General features: G+C 38.1%; 1 protein-coding gene and 1 pseudogene across 6 annotated transcripts in view; one reads left to right on the plus strand and one right to left on the minus strand.

The window, feature by feature from the left end:
• LOC110067114 (putative E3 ubiquitin-protein ligase HERC1) overlaps nucleotides 1-26,600 on the plus strand; it is a 302,388-nt gene that overhangs the window by 216,423 nt on the left and 59,365 nt on the right. For 5 of the 6 annotated variants that reach the window (XM_089295099.1, XM_089295101.1, XM_089295095.1 and 2 more), the window contains 11 exons: nucleotides 3,005-3,158; nucleotides 3,531-3,591; nucleotides 4,610-4,810; nucleotides 5,937-6,061; nucleotides 8,171-8,245; nucleotides 8,995-9,119; nucleotides 9,637-9,699; nucleotides 10,285-10,702; nucleotides 12,550-12,648; nucleotides 13,083-13,256; nucleotides 23,392-23,682. In XM_089295099.1, coding sequence (XP_089151225.1) covers nucleotides 3,005-3,158; nucleotides 3,531-3,591; nucleotides 4,610-4,810; nucleotides 5,937-6,061; nucleotides 8,171-8,245; nucleotides 8,995-9,119; nucleotides 9,637-9,699; nucleotides 10,285-10,702; nucleotides 12,550-12,648; nucleotides 13,083-13,256; nucleotides 23,392-23,682 — 1,786 coding nt within the window. The remainder of the gene's footprint in view (nucleotides 1-3,004; nucleotides 3,159-3,530; nucleotides 3,592-4,609; nucleotides 4,811-5,936; nucleotides 6,062-8,170; nucleotides 8,246-8,994; nucleotides 9,120-9,636; nucleotides 9,700-10,284; nucleotides 10,703-12,549; nucleotides 12,649-13,082; nucleotides 13,257-23,391; nucleotides 23,683-26,600) is intronic. The other variant, XM_089295098.1, reaches the window with a different exon arrangement.
• LOC149108136 (uncharacterized) lies at nucleotides 11,018-21,934 on the minus strand (annotated as a pseudogene).

Consider the following 26,600-nt stretch of genomic DNA (forward strand, 5'->3'; position numbering starts at 1 on the left):
CACTCGATCGATTCACGTGTTGTGTTCACGTCACAAGAACCAATGTAAACAATCTGTTCCCAGATTTCTGCTCTATATATGCTGTGAGATTTGATTTTGATGTCATACACTATAAACAGTCTGCCTGTTTGCTATTCAACAAATAAACTCCTAAAGACATGACTAGGGAAAGCCAAGTATTTTTGCATATGTTATAACTTGAAAACAAAGCAAAAACCAGCGACAAAAATACAGGGCCACGTTTTTCTATTACATTGAAGACCACATGCAAAATTCAAGCCCTTTTGCAAAAATTTTTTTTTTCACCCAAATCGTCACTTAGCACGGTTTTACACTCACCCCTCCAATTATAAGCTACAAAATAGCAATGCTCAGGCTTTACAGGCTTGCTGCTAGAACCTTCCAGTGAAATGAAAGAAGAGAATCCAAAGTCATTGAATTCAACATTAGATTAGTTCATGCCTCAATGAAGCATAGCTTGAACAGAAGTGAATAATTTAGGAAATGACAGTGACATTTTGATATGGTTTGGTTTTTGGAGAAATTAACTTGGCAACAAGTTGGTTCTTTAATTTTTATTTTTTTATTTATTTATTTATTTTTGTTTTGCCTTTTATGGATTAACATTGTTCGGTTGATGTTGTAAAATAATAGTTATATAGACAATGGGGTTCTGGCCCACCGCCTTACTCTAGACCCAACTGCGTGGCCCATGGAGCCCGTCCCTACCGCAGTGAGTCTCTCTGCGCTGTGCACCAGATACATGTAAGGCTAGAGTACATACTAATTCACTTGCTTCAGGTCAACTTCCTTTGCATGAAAGATCATGTACGTCAATCATTTTTCATTCATGTAGCTAAACCGTGATATATTTCAGGCTTCCTTTGGGTACACATATTATTGAAAGATGATGCAAGAACAGCAATTACCACACCCATATATTTATATAGAATACCTGTTAAACATTGTGTACACTGAAATATACTCAGAGCATGATGAAAGGCACAACACGCCTGGCTGGCACATTCTTACTTCTACTTACCTCTTTGTTAAGGGTTGCTTGGGGAGCTTTACAAAAATACACCTGAGACATTTAATTAAGGGCTTGGAAACTGTTGCTGCCCTATTTGTGGGAAGAGAGTAAAGAATAGTTGGGATTGTCTACAAAGTGAGCTGCCGTGACTGTATATTCACCTATGTCAGGGAAAGTGAATGCTCGTGGAGCTTTCATGGGCCTGAGCATGATCCAGGCCGCGCAAGCAGCAATGAATCAGCAATTAAACAGCATGCTGAGTCCACGTATCACAACATCCACCCAAGAGATGCCCAGATCCTCAAACGCGGCTTTTCGTGGAGTCATGGCACTCAACTTTGGACAGCACCGCTGTCAACATAAGGAAACCACTCCCTCACGCTTACTTATCGTTGATTTAAAAAATCAATAAAACAACAGCACATGGGCTTGTAGTGCGAGTAATAACAAACTTAAATAACACTGATGAAGGTGGGCAGAAGCCACCAAGAATTCACAACAGAAAACAGCAGATCGGATAACAAAAACCCAAGAAAATAATCGTGCCCTCTACAGGGATATCAAAAGTAGCTTGCTGCTTGTGAAAATCACTATCTACTGTACAATAATGTACTTCTTGATCTTGACAAAGGACTCTACTGGGAAATTTACTAATTGTTTTGAAAGGTATGGTAAAATCAACACCTACACCAAGCATAAAGCAACTTAAACACTTTGGCAACCCTGCCTATTCCATCTAGGGCTTTCTCAATGAAATAAACACACCAGATCTTTTCCAGGTTTTCATCAGAAATATCTTGGATGAGCCTATTCAATGAGCATTGAAAAAGTGCCAGACATTACAGTTGACATGCTTAGGGATGGTGCCTACTTTTGTTAGTGCCCTCACGTTCTGCGCATCACGCGTTGCATTACGCAAGGCGTGGTTTAAAATTAAATACGCCACAAAGTACACAACTAAAGTGAAAGCAAAATTTTCCAACTTGATTTTTTTGATTTTCGTACTTGATTTGTTACCAAATCAAGCTTAACGAACCTGTACTTAAACCAGGAACTCCAGAATAGCAACATATCTCTAATCACTAACTGTTAACGTCTTACAGCTGAAAAACTAGCTGTTCTCTGTCAAACATCATACTGAAATCCAACTGTAAACATGTAACTGCAGATGGCGTAGTGGGCGCGCAAAACAAGGGTGTGATACGCAAATGTTTTACTTACTGGGGAGGTGACAGGAAAAAATATAACAGACACCATAAAAGTCTCCAAAAAAGATGATAAACCTTAAAAAATGTGTGGTTACCCCTACATTTTATGTTATGAAATGGAAGTTGCAAGCCTATTCAACATGTGATTAGTTTCTAGTTGTGAGGAAAAGCTATTTAGACTGTATTTAGCTGAACAAAAGGAAGGCTGTTAAGGAAGCTAAAAGCGTTGTTGCAATGATTTTGTTATTAAAAACATACCAAAAATGGTTTTTATGTTACTATTTACCATGTAGTATGTGTTTGCTTTTCCATATGTAAAGGGGAATTCTGAGGAAATCTCTGAAGAAATATCCTTTCTTTCTTTTTTCAAAAAAATACTGATGTCAGCATTTTTGTTGAGATTCTAGGCTAAATATCTCGAAAAAATGCGTGGTTCTAATCTGGCGCTAAAAAACCTTTGTATTTAGTAGGTACTGTAGTTAAGGTGATGCATCCAAGAGATCAGCTGAAGGAGAAATCTTTCAGTGCTTAGATCTTTTTGTCAAGTTTCATTAAGGAATCCTTTGTATGGCTTCGTACAGAATCATTTGGACAATTATGGGACAATTTCAAAGAAATTTTAAGTCCCTTGTTAAGCTTGTGTCTAGGACCTCCTAAGCATTAATTTTTCTTAATTTTTGTATGTAACACTTGAAGACTCGTCCTGGTGTTGTGTATTATGTTGACTGTCTTCATGCTTGTCTGTTCAATTTGATTTCAACAGTGGACTTGATGAAGTCATCCACATTTGGAACATGTCATCCAAGACACATAACATTTTACAACAGACATGTGTTTTCCTTTCTTCACACCACAAAAGTGATGATGAGCAATTCAGGGACAATACTGGTGAAGAAATGGGTCATGTTTGCTGGAATGTAAGAAATTCTATGAGTTTTGAATGATTTTTGATTTTTTCCACCCTAGTAGCATAGTGCCACTCCAGCCCGTCAACACAACTGTGCTCCACCAGCACCCCTTCCACTAATTCCCCCTCTACAATTATCCTTCATCAAAACATATTACCTTTTGCAAATATCGAATGGTCGTATCCAGGATGAATCATGGTAAAATATAAAAATGTTCTCTGGATAAAAGTATATAAAAAACACAAGCTGTAGTGAACTGAAGACTGTTTAGTGAATTCTATTCTAAGGCTGAGTTTTTGACTAGCTTTCAGTCAAGTTGAAGATGAAATAATATTATTTCCAACAATGTGCTAAACCAATATACTCTCTGTGACTTTCTAGGCCAATGGCAAACTTCTTGCTGGAGCAATTAACAACCTGTTAAATATTTGGACCGTGATAGGTTTGTTTGAAAGTTTACTTTTGCTAAATCATGTAGAAGATTTGTTGTTTGTGTGCACCACTATTGGGTTAGTTCACATTTCACATTGTTTTCCTTTTTTAACATTAACTGTTAAAGTGGTACTATGATGAAAAATGCATCGTTCCTAACGAAGCCATTTTAAAACATGAACAAGTAGCCTGCATGAGAAGAAAAATGCTGTTTACTATTTTCAAATATCTCTTTTCGTTCCTGAGATACTCAAGTTTTTAAAATATGCAAATGAGCAAAGTGATGACATCATACACTCAACCAAATTTTCATCAGATATGATGAAAAAAGATATCTCAGCCAATTTGTATCAGAAATGTTTGATTCTTTGCAGAAAGATTCTTCTAAATTTGCTCCACAATTCGAGCATAACAGTTTTGTTACCATGGCAAGATACTGGGTTCCAGACCTCCTCAATATTAAAGGCATTTCTGGCCACCTTTGGCATTCCATTTTTGTATTTGCAAATGGTGCCTCATACGCACGATCCAGCAAGCATATAAATATGTTAGCTCGAGTTCATGGCCTGTTTTTCGAGCTGAAAATAACTACTAACATATTGAAATCAAGTGGGTGGGAACTGGAAAAGAGTGAGCTGCCATGAGAACAGAATTTTTTTATAGTCGTAGGAGTGTTTTCTGTAGAACTATTAGCCTACCAAGTTTCAATGGTCTGCATTGCAAATTGGCCAAGATAGCTCTATTTTTATACTTGATATGATATTGGGTTGAGTGTGTGACATCATCAGTCATCTTATTTGCATATTTTACACATGTTTCAAACTTAAATATCTCCGGAACTAATGCAGATATTTGCAAATGGTAAACGGCATTTTTATTCCTTCATGGAATTCTATGTGATGTACTTAAAAAATCAAGGGGTAAAAATTTGATCATAGTACCACTTGAAATGACATGCAAGAATCCTTCTCCTACTTTATGACGTTCTACTTTTAAAGGTTAAAGCCTTTTACATCATTTCGTTTTAGATGGGCGTTGTAATCTGGAGATTCACCCTCATCACATCACATGTTTAACATGGCCTGTGTCCCGTGGATTCCTGGAAAGTGAAGTTGGAATAATGGATTCTCTGCTGGTTGGAAGAATTGATGGCTCACTAGCTGTTGTTGAGGTGTACGATCGTAATTCCTTCACAAGAGTTGAGCTACAGTGGTGTTCAAGAGAAGGAGGTACATATACCTAACATCCTAAGAGATAATAAGTGATCATGCGTTTTGAACAATAGATGGTTTTCACTGCCACGCAACGAAAAAATAAATCCAGAACTATTCAGTGGATAAAGTCAAGAAATTTTAATATTGTAGGAGACAGGTAAAGAAGACACTTCTCCAAGTTTTGGGTCTCTGCGTTTTCCCAAACTTCAGATATTCGTCAAAATGTTTTGCGCAAATTTACAGAGCCCAGTATGGAGCCACCATGTTGGTGGAGCTCTGTGCTCCACCAACATCTGGAACTTACTTTGGCTTTCTAGGCGACTGATTACCTGAACTGAACCAACAAACATTTACACAAGCACTTTTCCAAACACTTTAACTCCTAAAAAGGCTAAAAATCACTAGATGAGTGCATATTTTTCCACAAATGCAATCGGAGTGGTATGTCATGCACCGCCATAACTCTAAACTTCAAACGGCCCTGGTTTCCAATCAAAGCACGCTATTGAGCTGAAAAGTTGTAAACAGATATAAGTTTAGATCCCCTTATGCCTTCTGAAGATAAAAATTTTCGTGGCTCTTTAGTTTTGGATTTTGGAATTTGATGACGTCACGTGAAAACGATCTATAACCGCTTACTCAATCCGCTGTAGGAAAAAAAGATGGCGATTGGTACATTTACCCATAATTCTTAGCACAAGGAAACTTAAACAACGCTCATAAAAACATACAGGAATGTTCTAAAATCTTCAAACCCAGCATACACAATGTCGATAGAACGTGGATATGTGCTGCAAAAATATGGCTTTCCTCGTACTTTTCGGGCTGTATTAAGCTCGCATGGTGTTGTGGTAAAATGTACAGCCGCCATCTTTTTCCTACAGAGGATTACACAAAAGTAAAATGGTGAAATATCAACATCTCAAGTAGTGAGAAAACCTAGCTGTGTCATTGTTGTAACTTAGGTTGTTTTCCAGCACTACACTGTTGAATCTTCAATTGTCCATATTGTTAGGGTATCTGTTCAGTAATAATCTGTTATAACATACTGGAAACATATTAAATGAACAGGTCCACCTTTGGGTTTTAAGCTTTTAGCATTGTGGCAAACACTTACCTTTGTATGTGTATGATTTTTTAGTTCCAGTCTGCAAGGCTGCATGGTACGATAACAGCAACTGTTTTGTGGCTGGATTTATAGATGGTGTTATCTGCTTAGCAACGAAAGACCCTAATGACCAAGTTAAGATCATAGAAGCTCATAAGGTAAGCACATTCAACAGTATTCGCATTTAAAAATGTTCACACAGCAGGGATCCATGTTCGCAGTCTTTCGATCGTCCGTGACAACTAAAAATCATAAGGACAACCAAAACAATACGAAAACTCGTCCGCTGGACGACTTAAGTTTTACTCTACCAGAAAAATAAAAACATTTCCTAAATTTTCTTATGAGTTCTCATCATTCTGACCATGTGTCATCCATTTGGAACTTTTAGAAAACAGAGAATGATTTGCAGCTTTCGTTGGCAATAAAATCATCATAAGGACGACCAAAACAATATGAAAACTTGTCCGCTGGACGAGTTTAGTTTTACTCTACCAGAAAAATAAAAACATTTCCTAAATTTTCATATGAGTTCTCAGCATTCTGACTACTTGTTATCCATTTGGAACTTTTAGGAAACAGAGAATGATTTGCAGCTTTCGTTCACAATAAAATTATCATTAATTTTTGGTAATGTGATATTCTCCATGAATGAAATCAATGCAGGCTGAGTTTTCATTTTGCCAACCGCTGATGCTCTGTACTGCATCTGCATCCTTGAAAACACATGGCGCGATGGCATCAGCTGTTTTAATCAGGATATGGCATTTAGTGACGTTACCTCTTCAGAAAAAGAAGCCAAATATGAGCAGGAAGAGCGAAAGCCTCCCTTTAAACCTTCATGGCAGTGAAGAGGCTGATTTTCATTTGTACCTGGATTTTCTGTGTCCGCTGACAGCCGCAACTACGGACATGATCTCTGACATGTACTGGCAGTTGAAGACTGGTCGCGTGAAAATAATAGAAAAGTAAACTTTCAGTTACATGCTGGTCCAATACCATTATTCTCTAGTGAACGGGCAAGTAAAATTTTGCCAGGGCAAGTCTGTCATCTGGTATACTTACCCAGCTGACAACTTAGAGAAAAAGCCAATATGGATCCCTGGTACAGTATTGTGCAAAGGTATTGCAAACAAATTTCTACAAAATTGATGTGTTTTCGAATTTTCGTGGAAATGTTGCATGAGAAGGGCTATTTTTTGTCAATATTTCACGCAATTTTGAAGGGAGTACTCCACATGAGACCTCCCACCTCCCATGAATTTCCGTTTTTGCCGTACAATTGCAGCGCATAATCCATACGACTCGAAATATATCATAAACAAGAGACACTGTTTCATCGCGATGTCCAAACACCGAGAAGGGAGTTGAAAATAGGATGTGCAGCAGAGTATTTTTGAAAAAATTCAAGGTGTTTGGATAGCTGATAAAACAATGTCTCGAGTGTTTGATATATCTTCTCAATCAAGACAAAAACTAAGGAGTAAGCAGAAAAGTAAAAGCATCAAAATCTATACCTATTAAGACCGGGTATCCAAACCTCCCTCACGGTTGTGATTTTCTTTGTTTTAACTTGATGAATTGTTAATGAGTTTGAGAATATCAAATCGTTGTGCATTTTCAAACTAAGTATCATTTTTTTTACGTTACACATCTTTTGAAATTCTGTCCACTCGCAATCAGCTAAAAATGGTTGTCGCCTGTAGGGCATTGAGCAACGACTTCAGGAAACGAAGCTTATTTAGCTGGGAAATGCAGTCAAAAAAGACTGCAAGGTTCACGGTGGCCATATATGCTTATGGATGGCTTGAAATAGATGCTACAAAACAAAGATAAAAGCTTAAGTGTGTATGCTTGTTCTCTTGTGGTATTAGAGAAGAGGGACATGAAAAAATCGCTCTGTTGAAAAACCCTATTTGTGGCCATTTTGATTACTAAACCTCAAATAAAGGATATATCCTAGTTATGCAATGCCTCTCGAGTGGTATACCGTCGTCCATGGAATAAGTCCATCTTTTTTGTAATGTGTTGTAATAAATAGATTTATTTGAAAGAAACCATGGAATACTCTCTCAATGTCGTAGGAACGACAGTGTCCCACACAATCAATACAGTGCATGATGGGAAGGTTGAGTGTGATAATAAAAAACAGCTTTCCTGTATTCTGATTGGCTTTATTTTCTATGGCATGGTATATTTTCTGTCATAGTTACTGTATACTGTGACAGGTTTTCACTCTGTACATGTGTATGTGTCCTGGTGTCTAGAGTTTGATCATTGGACTTCAGTTTGATTCTAAAGGAGAGGCATTTGCTTCCTGTGCTGAAAATGAATGTGTTAAGGTAAAGTATCTGTAGAAAACAAGATTAAGATGTTAACTGAGTAATTAATTTAAGAGTATATGACGGAGATGCTTTTATTTGCTTGATGGAAACTTCTTGAGATCACAATATGGGAATATAAAAGATATATTGTCTTTTCACTTTTTAAACAGTCAACAGTGCACTGTTTATTGTTGAAAGTTTGTGGTCTTTGTGTTATATGAATGTGTCACGTTACAAGACTTGATTTTATTAATTTTCAACAAACAGAGTAGCATAGCATGACTGTTGTGGTGTTTTAACCGACATTCATTAATAAATTCTTTTCAGTTTTTATAATTATCAGTTTTGATGTTACAGTATTGGTATTACCAGTACACAAATTCCCAATCACTGGTGAACAAGTTGTGATAATCTTCACAGCATTATAAGTTACCATAGCAATGAGGCAATTAATTTTAGAGCCGTTTTTGAATCATAAGTACTTAAAGCTAAGATTAGGGTTTTCGTAATTGGTTAAATCGTTGCTATGGTAATTTATTATGGCATGAAAATTACCATAACTTGTTCACAAATGATTAGGCACCTGCGTGAAACCAATATTATAACATCTGTGGATCTGTCTGGTGGAAAGTGCTGGAAACTGTTATCAGCCATCTATGTAAACGTTGAATGGTACGTTGTGTTACATTATGTTACGTTACGTTATGTTAAGTTTAGTTAAGTTAAGTTAAGTTGTCGTAAGTTTATTTATCTTTTGTCATTTACAGATATGGTATGAAGTTGAAGAAGGTATTCTACTCAGGCATTCTGTGGAACTTGACAGCTCTGTAATATCGTGCTTCAAGTGGTTCAGCAATTCTAATGCAACAAACACTTCATCGTACCTTGCCATGTAAGTGCCTGACTGGATTGGATCATTGTACAGCACTTTATGTACGTGGGGTTCAATCTTGGACCTTTTTTACGAGTGTTAGCTAGAGTAGCATAGCTAGAATGAGTTATAGCAATTAGTTGGGGAAGAAATAATTCACTCGCTCGCTTAGTCAGTCAGTTGATAGGTCGTAAAAAATTTTTTGGTGGTAATTCCGCAACCAGGGTATTTCCGAGAGAACCGACCATTGCGAACAGAATGGCCACCAAAGCGGTAAAATGATTTTTCGCGTTTGGAGTCTAACAAGGGTCGCCAAATTAAAGATTATCTGGTATGCAACAAAGGTGGTTGTTTAATTCGACCCATCAACAGCTTTGACGGCAGCTTTTACCGAAACCTTGCCAAAAATCACGTGCGAGGGTTTCACTTGAGAAGTGTTTTTCTTCCGCAAAGAATTATTTCAAATTTCCATATCTTCTCATTTGTTTTATATAATTACTTTACTTTTATTTCTTGAACATTTTGTTTCCTTTATAAGTGCAAATCATCCCTTAGTAGCTCAGAGAAAAAAAATGCTGCCCACACCAGGATTCGCTTTCGTGTGAGTAATTATTTCTATCCCCTGATTCAACGTTTATTAGTGCAGTAAAGAAACAAAGATGTTTGTAATAACTCAAGTCCTAAGGACAGAGACATTGATATCGGAATAGCGCTCGACTCGATAGGGAAACTCTAAGGGAAAGGAAACGTACAATAAATGTGGATTTGGTCGCATGTGAAAGAATTAAGTTGATTATAGTTATTTATCTGTAAAGTACTGCCTACATAACACATTCAGGTTTTTGTCAGAACTCATTTAGGTCATAACAATCAAAACAGCTCAAGCGTTCCACCTTAATAAACTTAAAGATTGTCTGTAAATCAGTGATTGCTGTTAAATTTATGCTGTGTCACGCAACTGTGACAAACTCCTTAGAATCTTTTTAACCTCCCAAAGCACTGTTTCAAATATCACGAGTTGGATGAAAAAGCCTTTTGATTTGTAGTTTGTTTTGCGATGGCTTCAGTATTACATATATCAACCCTGCTTAGAGGCTTTTCTTTTGGATCAATAGATTTTCATCTTTCACAACAATAATAATCTCGTAATTATTGAAAAGCTTATTTCTCCTCTATTATGTAACAGTGGAAGCACAGATGGATGCATAAGTGTGTGGTATGTTCCTCAGCAACCGGACAAAGAAAATCTCTCTAAGATGGTCAAATTATTTATTGTCTCTGAAAGACAGTGTGGTGGTTCCACCCTGCAGTCAAGAATTGCTGCTTTAGAGTCAGCCAACTTGCTGGGGCTGTCAAGAAAGGGAGGTGAAGAGGACACTGGAAAAGATCGGAGGAAGAAATCAGGCATTGTCCAAATTATCTTTAAGTTTGATGATGTTTTGAAATCATCTGAAAAGCAATTTCCTGTTAGCGACGGATGTGTTAGTCTTCTATTTAAAGCCAATGGCCATAGTGGTTTGGTTTCGTCCTTGTCCTTCAATTCCAGTGGAACTTTTCTGGCTTCTGGCTGTGATAAAGGAATTCTTAACATCTGGGCCATTCAGGTAACCAATGCACAAATTCATTTACGAATCACGAGAGGATGTTTCAAATAGTGACGAATTAAATAAATAATAAATAAATAAACAAATAAATAAATAAGTAAGTAAGTAAATAAATAAATAATAATGACTTTATTGGATAACACAGTTAGTGATAAAACCAGTAGTTCTCATCATGGTCCTTAAAATCTTCTAAACAACTACAATTACAAATTCAATAGACAAATACAAAGAAAAAATACATTGAAAATTCATTAAAATGTCTACCAATAATAAAGTTGTCTATTCTAGAATTCCGATCTTTGTATTTCTTGAATATTAGATTTCTAAATTTACAAAGGGGAATGAAGCCCCTCGTGTTACTGTCTTGATTGCTAGTGCCACTTGCAAAGAATGAACATTTGCCGGTCTTGGTGTTAAAAAAAGGAGTGGTTAAGTCCATGTTAATTGATGCCCGAGTTGTGTAATGATGTCTGTTATTGGCAAAACGAATATAGTGGTTAAAGTAATCAGGACACTTCCCATGGATAATATTATGCATAATACACAGTTTCCTTAACTCTATTACCGGTATGTCACCAATGGGGATCCAGCCTAACCTCTTGAAAAGGCCAACTGAACTTTCATAGATGCTAGCATCTAAAATTACCCTGGCACAACGTTTTTGCATTCTGCGGAGCCTATTTAAATTATCAATCTTAGTGTTTCCCCACACTGAACAACAATATTCAAAGATTGCATTAATTAAAGCATTGTATAGCAATTATCTAAGTGACAGATTCAGGTACTTTTTGGCTCTTTTAAGAAGACTGACCCTAGAATTTAACTTAGTGATCATGTAAGCTATATGGCTATTCCAATTAAGATGTTTATCTATCTTCATGCCAAGCAGCATTTCGTTGACAGCCTCTTCGATTTCAGTGCCTCACAACGAAAGGTTGAGCAATGGGTTTGTGCAATGAGAAAGCTTTTGCTTGGTTCCAATAAGTAGTTGTTTTGTTTTCTTCGCAAATTAAGTGCAACCTGAAGCCTCAACCACAAAGCAAATGAATACTCCTTTTTTTCAGTTACCTAACACTTGGTACCTTGGTGGTGTTACAAATTTATGTACTTCCCAGTAAATATAAAAACTATGTTTAGAAACTGATCTGAAAAGGTTTTATGATCTTATAAAATATTAAAAACTAAATTGTCGGCACACTTTCTATTCCTTTCATCAGAATTAGCTTGAAACAGTGTCACTGCATGCATAAACAGTTTTTATTTGTCGCTGTCCCCAGGGATGCCGAAATGTAAATGTTTGTTAATAGAGTTATGGTCTTTAATGGAATGCAAAGCTTCCAGGAAAAGGCATTCTTGCCTATTGCTTATGTTCCTTTGTAGAATTGTGATTTTCATGATCCGATGTTACGGCGTGGTGCCTTATTGTGCTTTCCTTGTTCGACCTCGTGCCCAGCTTGTTTTTTCTGTACCCCTTCCAAATTCCAAGATCTCTTACTTTCTCCGACATTGGTTAAGTCACATGTCCTACACGTAACCTTGTAAACAATTATCACAAGGCGACAGAATGTGTGCCAAAAATTTAGTTTTTAAAGTTGTTATAAGATCATAACACCTTTTAAGATCAGTTTTAAAACTAGTGTTTTAAATTAACATGTTCACTGATCGCTCAAAATGACATTTCCCATAAATGTTCAGCTAGTTTCAGCCGTGTACCTATTAGATACTATATTGACCTTTTCTTGGGGGAGAGGGGATCTGTGAGTGTTACTCCAGCTTTTAAGGAAGTAATTCTACTCAGTTGCGCTGAGTAGAAGTTTACTATCTATATTTTTTCATTTTATCTTCAGGATGGTCTGGTGGCACAAACATACCAGAGAGACAGTCAACTGCTGTCCCTTGCATGGACGTGTGCGCAAGGCGTCACAGCTGCCTTTAAAGGGGATAATGTATGGTATTGTTTTGTTATATTGTGAGCAGTTTACACAATGATCGTAATTCAGTCCACACACATGTACAGAAAACCAATTTACACTGATGATTACCTCGATTTGGTCGATGTCATCATTTGATACGACACAAATACTCAGTGGTTAATGCACTTTATTGGAACAAGGCAAGATCCCATTTGACTAAGGTGGGGTGGCACAAAGAACTTAAACACATTCTCAAAGTTTTGGCCCACAGCAATAATTGTTATCCTTCCAGTTTAATATTGTATAAGTATGAAACATTGCCTCTAACTTCTAGTGTCCATGACACTGCCGCTATTCCCATCCATACTTCTTATATCAATCAAAATTCAAAATCATTGTTCCAATTTGTTTGAGGTAAGAGGTAAGGTCTTTGGCACTTACTGCACTTTTTCATCTTCCGTTACCAGGACATAGTCTTGGTGCAGTTTAACGAGCAAGTGTTTGATAAAAACCACTTGGTGGCCTGGGCATCCGGAAAACTAAAGCAGCATGGAGTTATGGGTTTAAAGGAGGCACCATTTTTCTGTGGGCTTCTGGAGAAGCTACCAACATTACTACAGGAGCAATATTCATTTGAGAAGGTATTTCTTTGAATTACTCACAATCTTTACATTCTTGTAAGTCGTTTTTTTGAAACACATTTCAGAATAAAAACTAGCAATAAAAAACGACGTTTCGATCTCTCTCAGATCATTTTCAAGTTGTACAAAAAGCGAATGAAATATGCATATATAAGTACAAATTAGGGCGTGAGAATGTCCGACAATAAAATATGTAAATACAAACACTAAAATGTAAGTGATAAATTAATAAAGTACTATAAAAAAAACTATATAAATATCTTTGCACGGATTGAATCTGACTGTTTGTTCAAAGTTGGCTTAAGCTCCTTTATAAAGAGCATTTCGTAGATCAGGCAGTCAAATTTACTTTGGCAACAAGATCTTAAAATCTCGATATATGTCACTTGAGACTGTTCCATGTTGCTCTTTAATGTGATTTCCAATTGAAGACGATCCTCAGTGTTCCTCAACGCACTAATAGAGGTGTCGGCACGTATACCAACAACAACAATAACTTTATTTACTCGTACATGTAGACTTTTTTTGTGTGTGGGATTTCCCACACTTTGTCAACGCCAGCAATATTTATTTATTTATTTGTTTATTTGTCCACGAGAGTAAAGCATTTGTCACGTGGTTTCTACTTGGCATGTAGACTGGGTTCCACTAGCAAAAGGTTGAGTGTTTTTGAGCGGCGGCCATTAGACATGTGATTACTCTTACCGCGTGTTGTTTTTTGGCAAATTTGAGACTTTTTTTTGAGATTCGGAGGGAATCTTAGACCTCAGGTCTTAGTGTTTCTCAGACACTCGCTGCCGTATTTATTTTTGACGCACCATTTATTATAAGGTGGGTAAACATTCGCTTTCTGTGTATGCACGAAATTCTTGGATGAATAAGGAACAATCAATCAATCATACAACAATCATACAAAGTTCCAGTTCTCGGACAGAACTTTCTGCGAGTACATATTTAAATTATGTCACATTGAAATTCCTTTGATCAGCTGAAAATCCCGACAATTTCTGTGGAAAATGAATTCGAGTAAAACATTGTGCATGTCGCGACGCGCAGTCTGCAACTGTCGGAATAAAATTTACACTTGATTGATTTCATTACTTTCAACTCCCGTCTATTGCTAAAATCAGCATATTTATATCAACACTCGAAGTTTTACGGACAGATATAAAATAATGACAAAGCCCAGTATTTTCCTGTGTATTTATGGCTAGCAAGTTGAGGTCCTCTCGACTGAGAAACCATGATTTCTTGATACGTTGCGTGACGGTGCAGTTTCCATAGACTCGCAAGTTTAAAAGGACTAAATATTTGCATTTGCCTTCAAACTTCATGTTAAACATTTTCACCTTTACTGGTCATGTTTAAGCACAAAAGCTTATCTCTAAAAGTATATTAATTTACATACAGTTTTCTCAGCTGGAAGCACAAATATTAGCTGACATTTGCAATCGAGCTGACTTATCGTAAACAAACTCTGTGTAACCAACAACCGATTGTAATACTTCCGCTGAGGAATAAAAGTAGACAACATTTCTATTGCCGTTCCTTAGTTCAGGCCTACTGTTAACTCTTATGGCTTTACAGTACTTTTCTGAACAATTTCGACTGGATACAGACTGAATTTTTCATGAACGGGGGGGGGGGGGGGGTGGAACGTCTGTGTAACAGCTACGGCAAACTAATCTATTTGTGTCCACTGGAACTAATCAACAAATCCCAGGACAAATGTAGCCAATGAAATAAAGCTGTTCCCACAGTAAACATCTCCAAGCCAATGCGATTCAAAAGTTGTGTTTGGGAACATTAATTGTCCCAGTTATGTAGCAGGTCATCTGGCATCCCGACAAAACAGGCCACATTATTGTTGATTGCACGTTCCATAATCACAACCTGAAACTAAACCATCTCGTATGCACTTGCTTTTCAATGATGTCATTTATTTTTGCCCCTGCTGCCAAAAACAAGCCTAACCTGCAAAATGTGACCTTCCATAGGAAAACACGTCTTATCGAACATTTCAATTTGGGCCAAACGGTGTTTCAAACGCCCTCAAACGGCGTTTGCAAGGCGTTTGCAAAGGGTTTGCAAAGCATTTGCAAAGGGTTTGGAAAAAGTTTGAAACGTTTTTAAAAGGGTTTGTAAAGCGTTTGAAAGGGTTTGGAAGGAGTTTGTAAAGCGTTTGAAAGCGTTTTAAAGGAGTTTGTAAAGCGTTTGAAAGGAGTTTGTAAACCTTTTGAAAGGAGTTTGTAAAGCGTTTGAAAAGAGTTTGCAAAGGGTTTGAAAAGAGTTTGCAAAGGGTTTGCAAAGCGTGTGCATGGGCTTTGCGAAGGGTTTGCAAAGAGTTTGAAATCGTTTGCCTAAGGGTTTGTATGCTAATAAAAGCCATCTTAGTTATAATTTTCATAAAACCTCAGTACGTTAAACCCTTCGGAGCGTTTTTGTTCGGCTTCGGTGGTTTTGACAATCGGTCGTTTGCTTCTAATAGTGATCCCGTACGAAACTTCTGAGCAAGACACGGTCGAGATTCTGGCCCTAAAAATGTCTCGCCAATGAGCGAGACAGAACCTGACGATAGTCAGGCTGACAGGAGCGATAAAAATTGAACGATAAGGTCATTCATACATGCAACAATTCGTATGTTAATCAAACTTTCGGTGTGTTGATCTACTTAATTGTGACAATCATCTAGCTAAAGTTACAAGCTCACCTCAATGATCAAGCCTTAACTACTTCCATTTCTTGTGGTAGTAAGATTACACTAGCTGCATATTAACACGAAATCCCTTCACTTTAAAATTATCTCTTCAAGAACATCGAAACCCTTTCGGCACAAACACACCGCCGTTGCACATTCCATTCCAAATCACAGACACGGAAGAAGATTTTCTTCCTCCAGCAAAGAATGAGTTGATGTTTTCCCGACACAAACACAGCACAAAAAGAAGACACGATGAGATTTTCCCGCTTTCAAAGAATCGGTCGAGTTGTTCAACAGGCGCAGAACTTGATATGTTTATTCAGCGTGGACCAATCAATTGAACTCTCGTATTATCCCAAATGACTTCAAGGTCAGATTTCAAGTTGCGTTGTCACGAAATGGCCAAACAGTTTTTACCCTTTTACTGTTCTTCACGTGTATCAACACCCAAATCAGTTTAGAATAGTGGAAACTGCCTAGACGAAAATGCCAAGGAGTTCTTTGGGGTACATTACGGGAAATTTGAAGCATATTGTACGGTACGTAGGAGCAGACGCAGACTTGTGGTGCGGCATGACATATCTTGGAGTTTTTCGTCGCACGCAATGTAAACACTGCAAGGCCTCTAGCGAAATCTGAACACTGAACAAAAATGCAACCTGGGTGAGAATAACCGTGTTGAAATGAATTTTTTGATGCAAAAGACCGATCCTGTTATATTTTAGTTTTCGCATTTAGCGTATACTTTTATGGTATGAGGTGTCACGCCGATCAGCAAGATTATGGCTGATAACCAGACCTGACAAAAGTCATGTCCGAATTTTACGTACTTGTAAAATGAATTTAGCCAGAATTACAACGATAACGCACCCTGAAAATGTTTCGGTAGTGCGCCGTAAGCGAATAAATTCGGTTTGTACTCTATTGCGCTAGTTCACGCCATATGATCGGCGATAAACACGCCAGACAAATGTCTCGACCAGTAGTACTAGAGAGACAAAATCCTCTTGTCTCGCTTTGTCTCGCTCAGTTTTTGCCACAAAAATAGAAAGGAAGAATTATCTGTATAAGGAAATTAGACAATTTTGTAAACCAGATTCTGCGAATCTAGTCGCACCAAAACCTTGATGCGTCTTAGTGAAAGAATTGGAGCTATTAATTGCAACTCTACATGAATGGCAACATGTAGTGTCAATCATACATGTCAGGTTGTTCGAATCAATGAACGTCGAAACTGAACGTGCAGGACAGTTTACAATAGATAAGCTTAGTAAACATTCCGGGTAAATACCGCAGCCATACTTTTGACAATTTCGGCAAGGCACGAGCTTATTTCCGAATTTGTAAACATATTTATGTAGTACATTTTAAAAATAACACCCGGTTGTTTGATGTAGCGAATTCGTGACAAGGTTCATTCGCGAAATCTGTCAAGCGTAAACAATCACGACGGTCGAGCTATTATGCAAATTTCGGCTTGTCGGTTGTTTGTGTTCGCCGCGCAATGTTTGGATCGAAATTTCGACAAATGCTCAAATAATATTTAAGATGTAAAATTTAACATTCATCTTTTACCTTTCTCTTTGTGTCTGCGAGAAAACTACGGTGAACATTTGCTTGTATGACCGGCGAGAAGTTCATTCACGTCAAATCAGCTGATAAATCGTAAACACAGGCGACCAAAACACACTGACATCGCGCGCTCGTGCATTCTAAATACATTTCTGCACTTTCCCATCATACTGAATAACTATATATAAATCTTTTTATCTTGCTACTTATGTTAAAAGAACAGTTAATTACTGACCGTAAGGTATTGAAAACTAATCATTGCTAAGCGCGTTTTATTCCTTGCGGACTAGTTCTGCCGGCGCTCAAGAGAAGTGTTTGCCAAGGGTTTGCGAAGCGTTTGCAAAGGGTTTGCGAAAAGTTAGCAAAGGGTTTGTGAAGCCTTTGAAAAGGGTTTGAGAAGCATTTGCAAAGGGTTTGAGAAGCGTTTGACACGCTTTGCAAACCGTTTGACAGGCGTTTGCAAAGGGTTTGCAAAGCGTTTGAAAAGAGTTTGCGAAGCGTTTGAAACGCTGTCAAACCCCGTTTGTGAGGCGTTTCAAACGCCCTAAAAACGCTGTTTTCAATAAGACGTGTTTTCCTATGGAAGGTCACAAATGTGTTTACTTCAATGACTCTTTCAATGATCCCCCCTTGACTTTTGTTTTTTTTGTTTTTTTTTCGTTTTTTGCTGGGTTTTAGTATACGTTGTGAAACAACGGTTACATGGGATTTTGCCAAGGTAACAAAAATGGCACGTGGTGGAAAAACATTTTTCCTTTTCGGTTACATATTACTGACAAACAGAGAAACGTGATTTGCTAGTAATACCTTAGACATCAAAACACCAATTCAACTGACTACATTAAATGTCAAGGGTGCTGCATGTGATCTTTTTTATGTATTCACGGGCATTAACTACGGGAAATTTACCTCCGGAAATATTGGTCATACTCACTGGTAAAAGGGTCATTTACTACGATAAAGAGTTCCACGTAACTAATCCCTAAGGGAGCGAATTTCCTGGAGACTAAAGTCCAAACATGTTTCTCCTGTAACTGGTTTTTTCATCTGCAGCAGGGTCCGAAATTGCGCTTTCCTGGTCGCCAATGCGACAAAATTTTGCTCTGGTGACCAGAATTTTACAACTGGTCGCCAGCGGGCGATTAACTATTTCATGCCACGACAATTATACAATAACTTTGATTTTCAGCCAAATCGATTAAAATAAAATTCAAAGCCACCTGCCAATTGAGCACTTACTTTTTACCTTCCCGCTGCTTTTGAAGTATAAAACCGATTTTCCTCATTATAAATCTACCACAAAGTTTCAATGCTATGATCAGTGCGAAGTTTCGCCACCATGTTTTTTCAGCGGTTTCCCATAACATACGTATTGCAGGCACAAGAGGCCACATGCGTTCTTTCGCCATAAATATTTATTCAGGCGATGTGGTGTCCCAAGATGTTCTGAAATCTTTCCGTAATTTATTACAAGGTGGAGATGGAACATCCGTGAAGAAATTAGTTGAAGATTTAGATATTCTCTGGGTGTCAAAAGGCGGAAATGTAGATCTGTCAGAGTAGTCAAAAGATGATTTGCGCACTGGTTTGATTCCTGATTACATCAATTGCAAATATTTTGCTGGCAATCCAATGGTGACCAAAAATTTTGGTTTCTGTTTTGTTGTGAAGGAAAAATTTTATTGACACTTTGGCGACCACATTTTTCCATATGGCAACTGAAAAAAAAATTCAGTCGCCAGTGGGCGCCTGCCTTAAAAAGTTAATTTAGGACCCTGCTGCAGCCTGGGATCTTATAATCAGGACTCTACGGTATCTTTACTCGACATTCATCACTACAACACGACAAAATGTATAAATAAATAAAATAAATAAATAAAAAATAAAAAGACTTTATTTAATGAGGGTAACATAATTTACTGGTTGCCCAGTAGTTTACAATATGGCCCTCCCTAATCTTACATAAAATCATTTACATATTATATACTTATGAGTAGTGATTAAAATTTAAATTGACTTAATACAAATAAGATCTAGAAAGTGCTACTAATTACAAAGTGTTCTAGTGTAGTATTTTGTTTCAGTAGCTTCTGGCGTGCTTTTCCTGTGAATTGTTTGTGCGATGTAGTATCACGAATGGAAACATCAACATTATTCCAAAGGCAAGTTGTGCTTGTATGGAAAGTCCTGCAACCTGAAACTCTCTTGCACCTAGGAATAACTAGGTTATACTTGGTTGTAGCTTTAGTATTGTAGCTATGAGTGTCCTTTAGATCATGTATATATGGAATAAAGTAATCTGGACAGTGTCCAAAACTGATCTTATGTAATAGATCAAGCTTTCTGCTACGTATGATATTGTCTATCTGTAAAGCTACAATTTCTCTGATTTATCCCAAGCACATCAACTTTTATTTGACTGAAATCCCACACAAGTTCGCACTGCGGACCTATTTTTTATATCAGTGAAATGTAAAGACAAAGAAAAAAGTGTACTATATGAGTCTGGAGACTGAAGTAACCAAGGGTTTTGTAGTCAACCTCCAGTTATTATGTTTCTATGGAGATTTAAGAGAAAAAAAAAGCTATTAAGAGAATGAGATGTGTACATAAAATTGGAAAAAAGGAGTATATAGAAATATTACTTGTTTTCAGAATGTTGTTCATACAGTAAATAGTTTCAGATGTTTCAAGAAGTTGAAGGTATTGAGATCTTTAAGATGAATAGGGATATTGTCCCAGAGAATAGTCGCTGCATAAGCAATTGTTTACCAGAATCCTCCGTAGGAAAAAAGATGGTGACTGGTACATTTACCCATAGTTCTTAGCACACAAAAACCTAAACAACGTTCATAAAAACGTACAGAAGCGTTAGAAAATCTTCACACCTAGGCGACTTAATATCCTTTGTACAGGGACAAATATTGCAATTATAAGGCTTTCTTTGTGCCTTACGGGCTGTGTTAGGTTCGCAAGGCATTGTGGTAAAATGTACAGCCGTCATCTTTTTTCCTACGGCGGATTGGTACACACTTTAGATATGTATGGATTTTGTCTAGATGCATATCTGGTGTAGTATCCATGTACTTCACTGGCATGTTGAAAGAAATCATGAAACAAGCTTGGTAGTAGGCCTTTGTACCAAGAATGTGTGAATTTCAGAGCTTGTAGTCTATAAACATTATTTACTGTGAGAACATCTAATAAGTTTAGCAAGGGGAGTGCGCTTTTCGGTCTGGTCACCACAAGTTCTTGCAAAAGTTCTACCTGACATAGTTTGCATCGCACAAACCACACTTGTAGTAGTAAACAACGAGTTGCTGGTTAATGATAGGCAGCTTCTTTTCTTTTGGTTTGATTTCGTGTCTGATCTTACAGCTTGTAAACACGGGGCGAATATCAATTCCAATTTTGCGGCTGAGTTCCCCAAGTTGCCTTCACACGGAATTGGCTGATCTCTGATCCTTGAATGGTAGCACTATTCTGACAGGTGCTTCATTTACGTTACATGCTCGTGTGGTAATTGGATCCCAGAAACTTTCTTGGCGACAATTAGTGATGGTCGATTGCAGCAGTTGGGCTGGGTACTGAAGTTGGGAGAATGTTTGTATGAGACGATCACATTCCAAGAGGAACAGTTGCCAGGTAGATGACAATTTAAAGGCATGATCCAGAATTGTTTTTAGCAATGACTTCTTGTATCTAACATCGACGTGGCCCTTGTAATGTAGTAATAATCCGGTGTCAGTTGGTTTTCTGTACACCCTTGTCTCCAGGCGACCATTGCATTTCCCGATCTCCATTCCCAGGAAAGTAAGTTTACCATGTTCGCCAAGTTCCATGGTGAAGCTGACAGATGGATGGCTCTCATTTAGAGAGGAAAGGAATGCTTCAGCTGTTTCAGTTTCAGGCATTATGCTCAATGTGTCATCCACATAGCATTTGTAGAACTCGAGTAACTTGCCTTGGTTCTGAAGTCGATCTTCGATACTGCACATAAATGCGTTGGCTAAGTGGCGAACCCATAGTAACACCATCGGTTTGTTCATACAAACTCCCTCAAACTGAAAAAGCTGGTTCTTAGTGGCAATATTTAGCAGCTCTACCAAGTCTGATTTTGTAGTGTTGAGATTACACTGCTTATTGAACCAGTCATCCTTAAATGCCTTTTCAGCTAGAAGTTGTATCGTCTCATCAACAGGGACATTGGTTAACGGGGAAGTTACGTCATATTAAACAAGGATGCTGTGATTGTCAACTTCCATGTCATGGAGAGCATCCACGAAATTAAAAACATCACTAATGGTGGGATCATTGACTGATAGGGGTTTAAGCTTTTCATCAAGCCACTTTGCCAAGTTGTAATAAAATTTTATGTCCCGGTTGCCGAGAGTATCAGCCACATTGCTAGTTATCGCTTGTGGGTTTTTGGCAGGCCATAGAGATGGGCTAGTCTCGAACTATTTTGGATAACTGTGCCAGCAACTGCCTTGGGCAATATTCTTTCTACAGTGGTAGTTAACTCCTTTTCTTTCTGAAATAGCGGGTGGAAATGCTTGGGAGGTCTTCCTCTCATTTTGGGTCTTTCAGCGCATGCTGGTCTAAACTTGATTTCGTTGTTTATGGAGGACTTTCTCAGTAGGCGCACATAATCTGACTTGTCCATCACAACCACTCCTGATCCCTTATCAGGCTTCGTGATAACAATGTCATTCTTCTTTTTCAACTGGCCGATTGCTCTTAACATTGCTCTTGGTAGTGCTGGGGTCTTTCGTTCGATGTAATTCAAAGCAATCAAACGTAATGATGCAGCCGTTGTTTTCTTCACTCAACACCGGTTCTAATTTCCAGAAAGCCTTTTCAAAGCAGCTTTGATTTCCTTGGATGTGGAAGAGCAAAGTCAAGACCGCGACTTAGTGCCAGTTTTTGGAAGAAGGAAAGCTTGTAGGACAAAATGTTCTTAATATGTTCATCGATATCAGTATCATGTCAAGGAGCCGTAAAATCTTCGTGGTGTGGCCATTCATTGATTGTCAGTACTGTTCATTACGTAGGGTAACAATCGTTTTTGGGATGCAAAGGAAATGTAGTGATGAACAGTTCGCTCTGATTTTGTTGTAAACATCTTGAGTTTCAAGCCTAAGCTCTGCTAATTGCTTCCTCTTCAGGCGTAGCTCTTCGCTAACGACGCCTCCTTCAACTGCATTAGCTGATCACCTCCACTTGTTCGCTTTAGTCTGCTTAACCCTAGCAAAGGTCGCTGTCAAATTAAAATTCTGACAGAGTTTGAGAAATTCAGTGGCAGTCAGATTCAATCCGTGCAACAGTCAAACAGTCAGATTCAATCTGTGCAGATATTTATATAGTTTTTTATAGTATTTTTATTATTTTAACACTTACATTTTAGTGCTTGTATTTACATATTTTGTTGTTGGACATTCTCATCCCCTAATTTGTACTTATATATGTATATTTCATTCGCTTTTTCTACAACTTGAAAATGATATCAGGGAGATCGAAACATCGTTTTTTATCGCTAGTTTTTATTCTGAAATCTTCACATTGCAGGTAAACTAAAAACAGAAGCATGGCTTGCTGTTTACATATCTGCTTTTCCGACTCATTTTCTTGTCGTTGACTATTTAAAACAATTTCCTTGTTTCTATTGAGTTAGAAACTTGTCTAGGAGTCTTGGAGAACGAGAAATCCCATGGGAACACAAGCTGCAAGCGAGTGTCTCCACAGCTGTTTTGAGTTGTCCCAAACCTTCACAAGTGTTTCTATATCTCATTAGAGTGACAACAACAGCTTATTGGCAAGTGGAATAACTTATTCAGTTGTCCTGTCTTTTCTTCATTGTAGACCAAAATTAACCAAGGCAACCAACTTGTTCATAGTCCGTTTCTGCAATCTCTATCTGCACTGGCTGTTGGCCTGGACTTGGATAAAGTGCTATGTCATTCATCTAAAACACAGAGCAATTCAACGTTATTGCTTCATGATAATTCCCTTGTTCCAGAGTGGAGCTGGCTTCACAGCCTGGCTATTGCTGTAAAAGCAGCTGATGCTCTGACCTATAGGAGAGCATTTCCTCAGGGGTTCTCTGTGCCAGATGAGGACAGTCTAGAGAGTGAAATGGCTTATCAACCTACGGTATGTTTTTTCCCATGGAAATTTGAAGCTTGTGAGTAGAATAAAATCGGAATTAAAGTATTTTTTTAATTCATACATCAATGAATATAATTTTATCTTCATTGAATTTCAGAACCATTTATTAGACTACCCATTCCACAAAAAGTTAACAGAAAACTGGTTTTGCATGCTTATGAAGTCTACATGTACATAATTTTATATTTTACTGTGAGTCATTTGATTTTAACAAGCATTTAAAAAACTGACCACCTGGCCACTCATCGTAAGCAGTAGTAGTGCAGTATGGGCAAATTTGTATGTCACTAATGCGGAACAGTCTTTTGGGGATATCCCTGGCACAAAAATTGACATCAGCATAGCTCTTCAAACATTGCCTGTTGTAAAAAATGCTTCTTGATATTGTGCCAAGATAGGGCACTTCAGGAAAGTCCTTCGTCTTGTTTTTTCAGCACCCGCCGGACAAAGGACTCTTCCTACTTGATTGGCACCAATTTTAGCGACCCAAAAACAAGTCGCTGCACTTCGACCAATCAGAGTTGCCATGAATATCCCTTGGGGATGGAACTGTCAACAAAACGTGACTTGCAGTTGACTTCAATATGGGGTTGATTGCAAAAGCCATTAAGAAGTCATTTAAAGGCCCTAGAATATTCTATATTGCGCGACTACAATGGGCAACAAAAGTAGTTGAGACACATTTAGGAAATGATGCTTTTTGATATTTAAGCACTTGTTCTATTTTATTTGCATCTAGCGTTAATTCTCTGATACCCCCGACCCCCCAATTCAATGTTGTGTAGACTCTGTGGTCTGTGCAGTCTAAGAAATAGAAAAATCAACATTGTTTGGGGGGGAGTGAGGAAGATGTGTCTAAGATGCTGAAAAATCGAACTTTACTGCCAAGTGTCTCGACACTTTTGTCGCTCAATGTGTGTATACCAGCACAAGACCGTGGAAGTGTAAGAGAGGTGTTTGTTTCTGCCCCGACCGGAGCTAGGAAAAGCTTGACTTGAGAGCTAGCTCAGCACCCTTTTCATTGTTCAAATGGAGAGAATAGCTGTCATCTTGCTGCAGCAGTGGTTTCGCTGATTTCGCTTGTGCCGAAAGATTAGATCTCAAACCTAAATTCCCGTGGCATTTCAGTGTCTTACGTAGGAGATTGTTCAGAACAACAGTTGAAGGACATTTTAGTTAAAAAAAGGTATCAATACGTTCCTTGAATATTCAAGTCAAGGACCCACAAAGGTAATCTGAGACACCCGTTGCAAGTCACGCCACTCCTCATTTCTTTGCACGAAACACAAATGAAAACTCTTCTAGCGAGGCAAGTCGGCTTAAAACCTTGCAGCTCACTTCGCTTGCATAGCTACCCTACCCTGAAACTAATGAGTCAGGGTCCGAAATTAACTTTTTTAGGCAGGTGCCAACTGGCGACTGAAATTTTTTTTCAGTCACCATATGGAAATATGTGGTCACCAAAAAGTGTCAATAAAATTTTTCCTTCGCAGCAAAACACAAACCAAAATTTTTGATCTCCAGATGGAAAGTTCTGGTCGCCAATTTTTCTTTTAAGAATCAGAACGAAGAGAACATGTTTGGGGCCGCGATGACAATTTTTCCGCTAACGATAAGATTAAATACAAACACGCTGATTATTTATACACATACCACTGAAAAACCACGACGCACGAATCAAATGCCAGCCATATCAGTTTCGTGCAACTGCCAAATGTTTCAAGTCAACATTATACCTCCTCTTGTCTCTACCTTTTGAAGAAGAAATGTACCCAACTGAAAACTGCTGTTTGGTTCTTTGCTCTATGTTCAAAACGATCTTTCCTTTTGTGTTCTGTCAAGACGATCGACGGATCACCATGTTGAATATCAAAATCTTCCACTAATTTCTTCGCGGATGTTCCGTCTCCACTTTGTAATAAATTACGGAAAGAGTTCAGAACATCTATGGACACCACATCGCCTGAATAAATATTCATAGCAAAAGAACGCATGTGGCCTCTTGCGCCCACAATACGTATGTTATGGGAAACCGCTGAAAAAACATGGTGGCAAAGCTTCGCACTGATCGTGGCTGGGAAACGTTGTGGTAGATTTATAATAACAGGAAAATCGGTTTTATACTTCAAAAGCAGCGGAAAGGTAAAAAGTAAGTGACCAATTGGCGGGCGGCTTTGAATTTTATTTTAGTTGATTTGACTGAAAATCAAAGTTTGTGTAATTATCGTGGCTTGAAATAGTTAATCGCCCGCTGGCGACCAGTTGTGAAATTCTGGTCGCCAGTGCAAAATTTTTAGTCGCATTGCGACCAGGAAAGAGCAATTTCGGACCCTGATGAGGTCGACTTGTGGCAAGTCTAGCACTTTGGCAATAATCCACTTGCCACCTGAACAAAACCACATGCCTTGGTAAGCGGGTTTGATGTTAAATAACTTGTAAGAAGTGTCTAGTAAAGGCAATCAATTCCTCAGATTAGGAAATTCAAAATCATTACAATCTGATTTTCATTGTCATGCATTCTAGCTCTCCTATTGCCGTTAACTGATCGTCATGTCAAGGCCTTTTAACTGATATGAGGGGGACATGAGGGGTTCTGAACACCACAACACTGCAAAAAAAATTAACGAACACTGCATCATCGCAAGAAAAGTCAACGAAACACTGTCACTGCAACACGTATTTTTAGCGCCATGATTCGAGTCTACATTTAAAATAATACTTTTATACCTCAACAATTTTCCACAAAATAAGCACATCGCAACGCTTTTCATTGCGCATATGTCGATACTGCTGATGCCTGTAAATCTGTTTTCTTGCTCTTGTGAAGAAACCTTGCGCGAAGCTAGGAAGCGGACGAAGAAAAAAGAGAGGTAGCCTGCGTAGCAAGCGTTTCTGTAGGGTTC

This window comes from Orbicella faveolata, unplaced genomic scaffold, assembly GCF_042242905.1.
Source record: "Orbicella faveolata isolate gen_17 unplaced genomic scaffold, um_ofav_v1 contig_26, whole genome shotgun sequence".
In the NCBI taxonomy this organism is placed as follows: Eukaryota; Metazoa; Cnidaria; class Anthozoa; order Scleractinia; family Merulinidae; genus Orbicella; species Orbicella faveolata.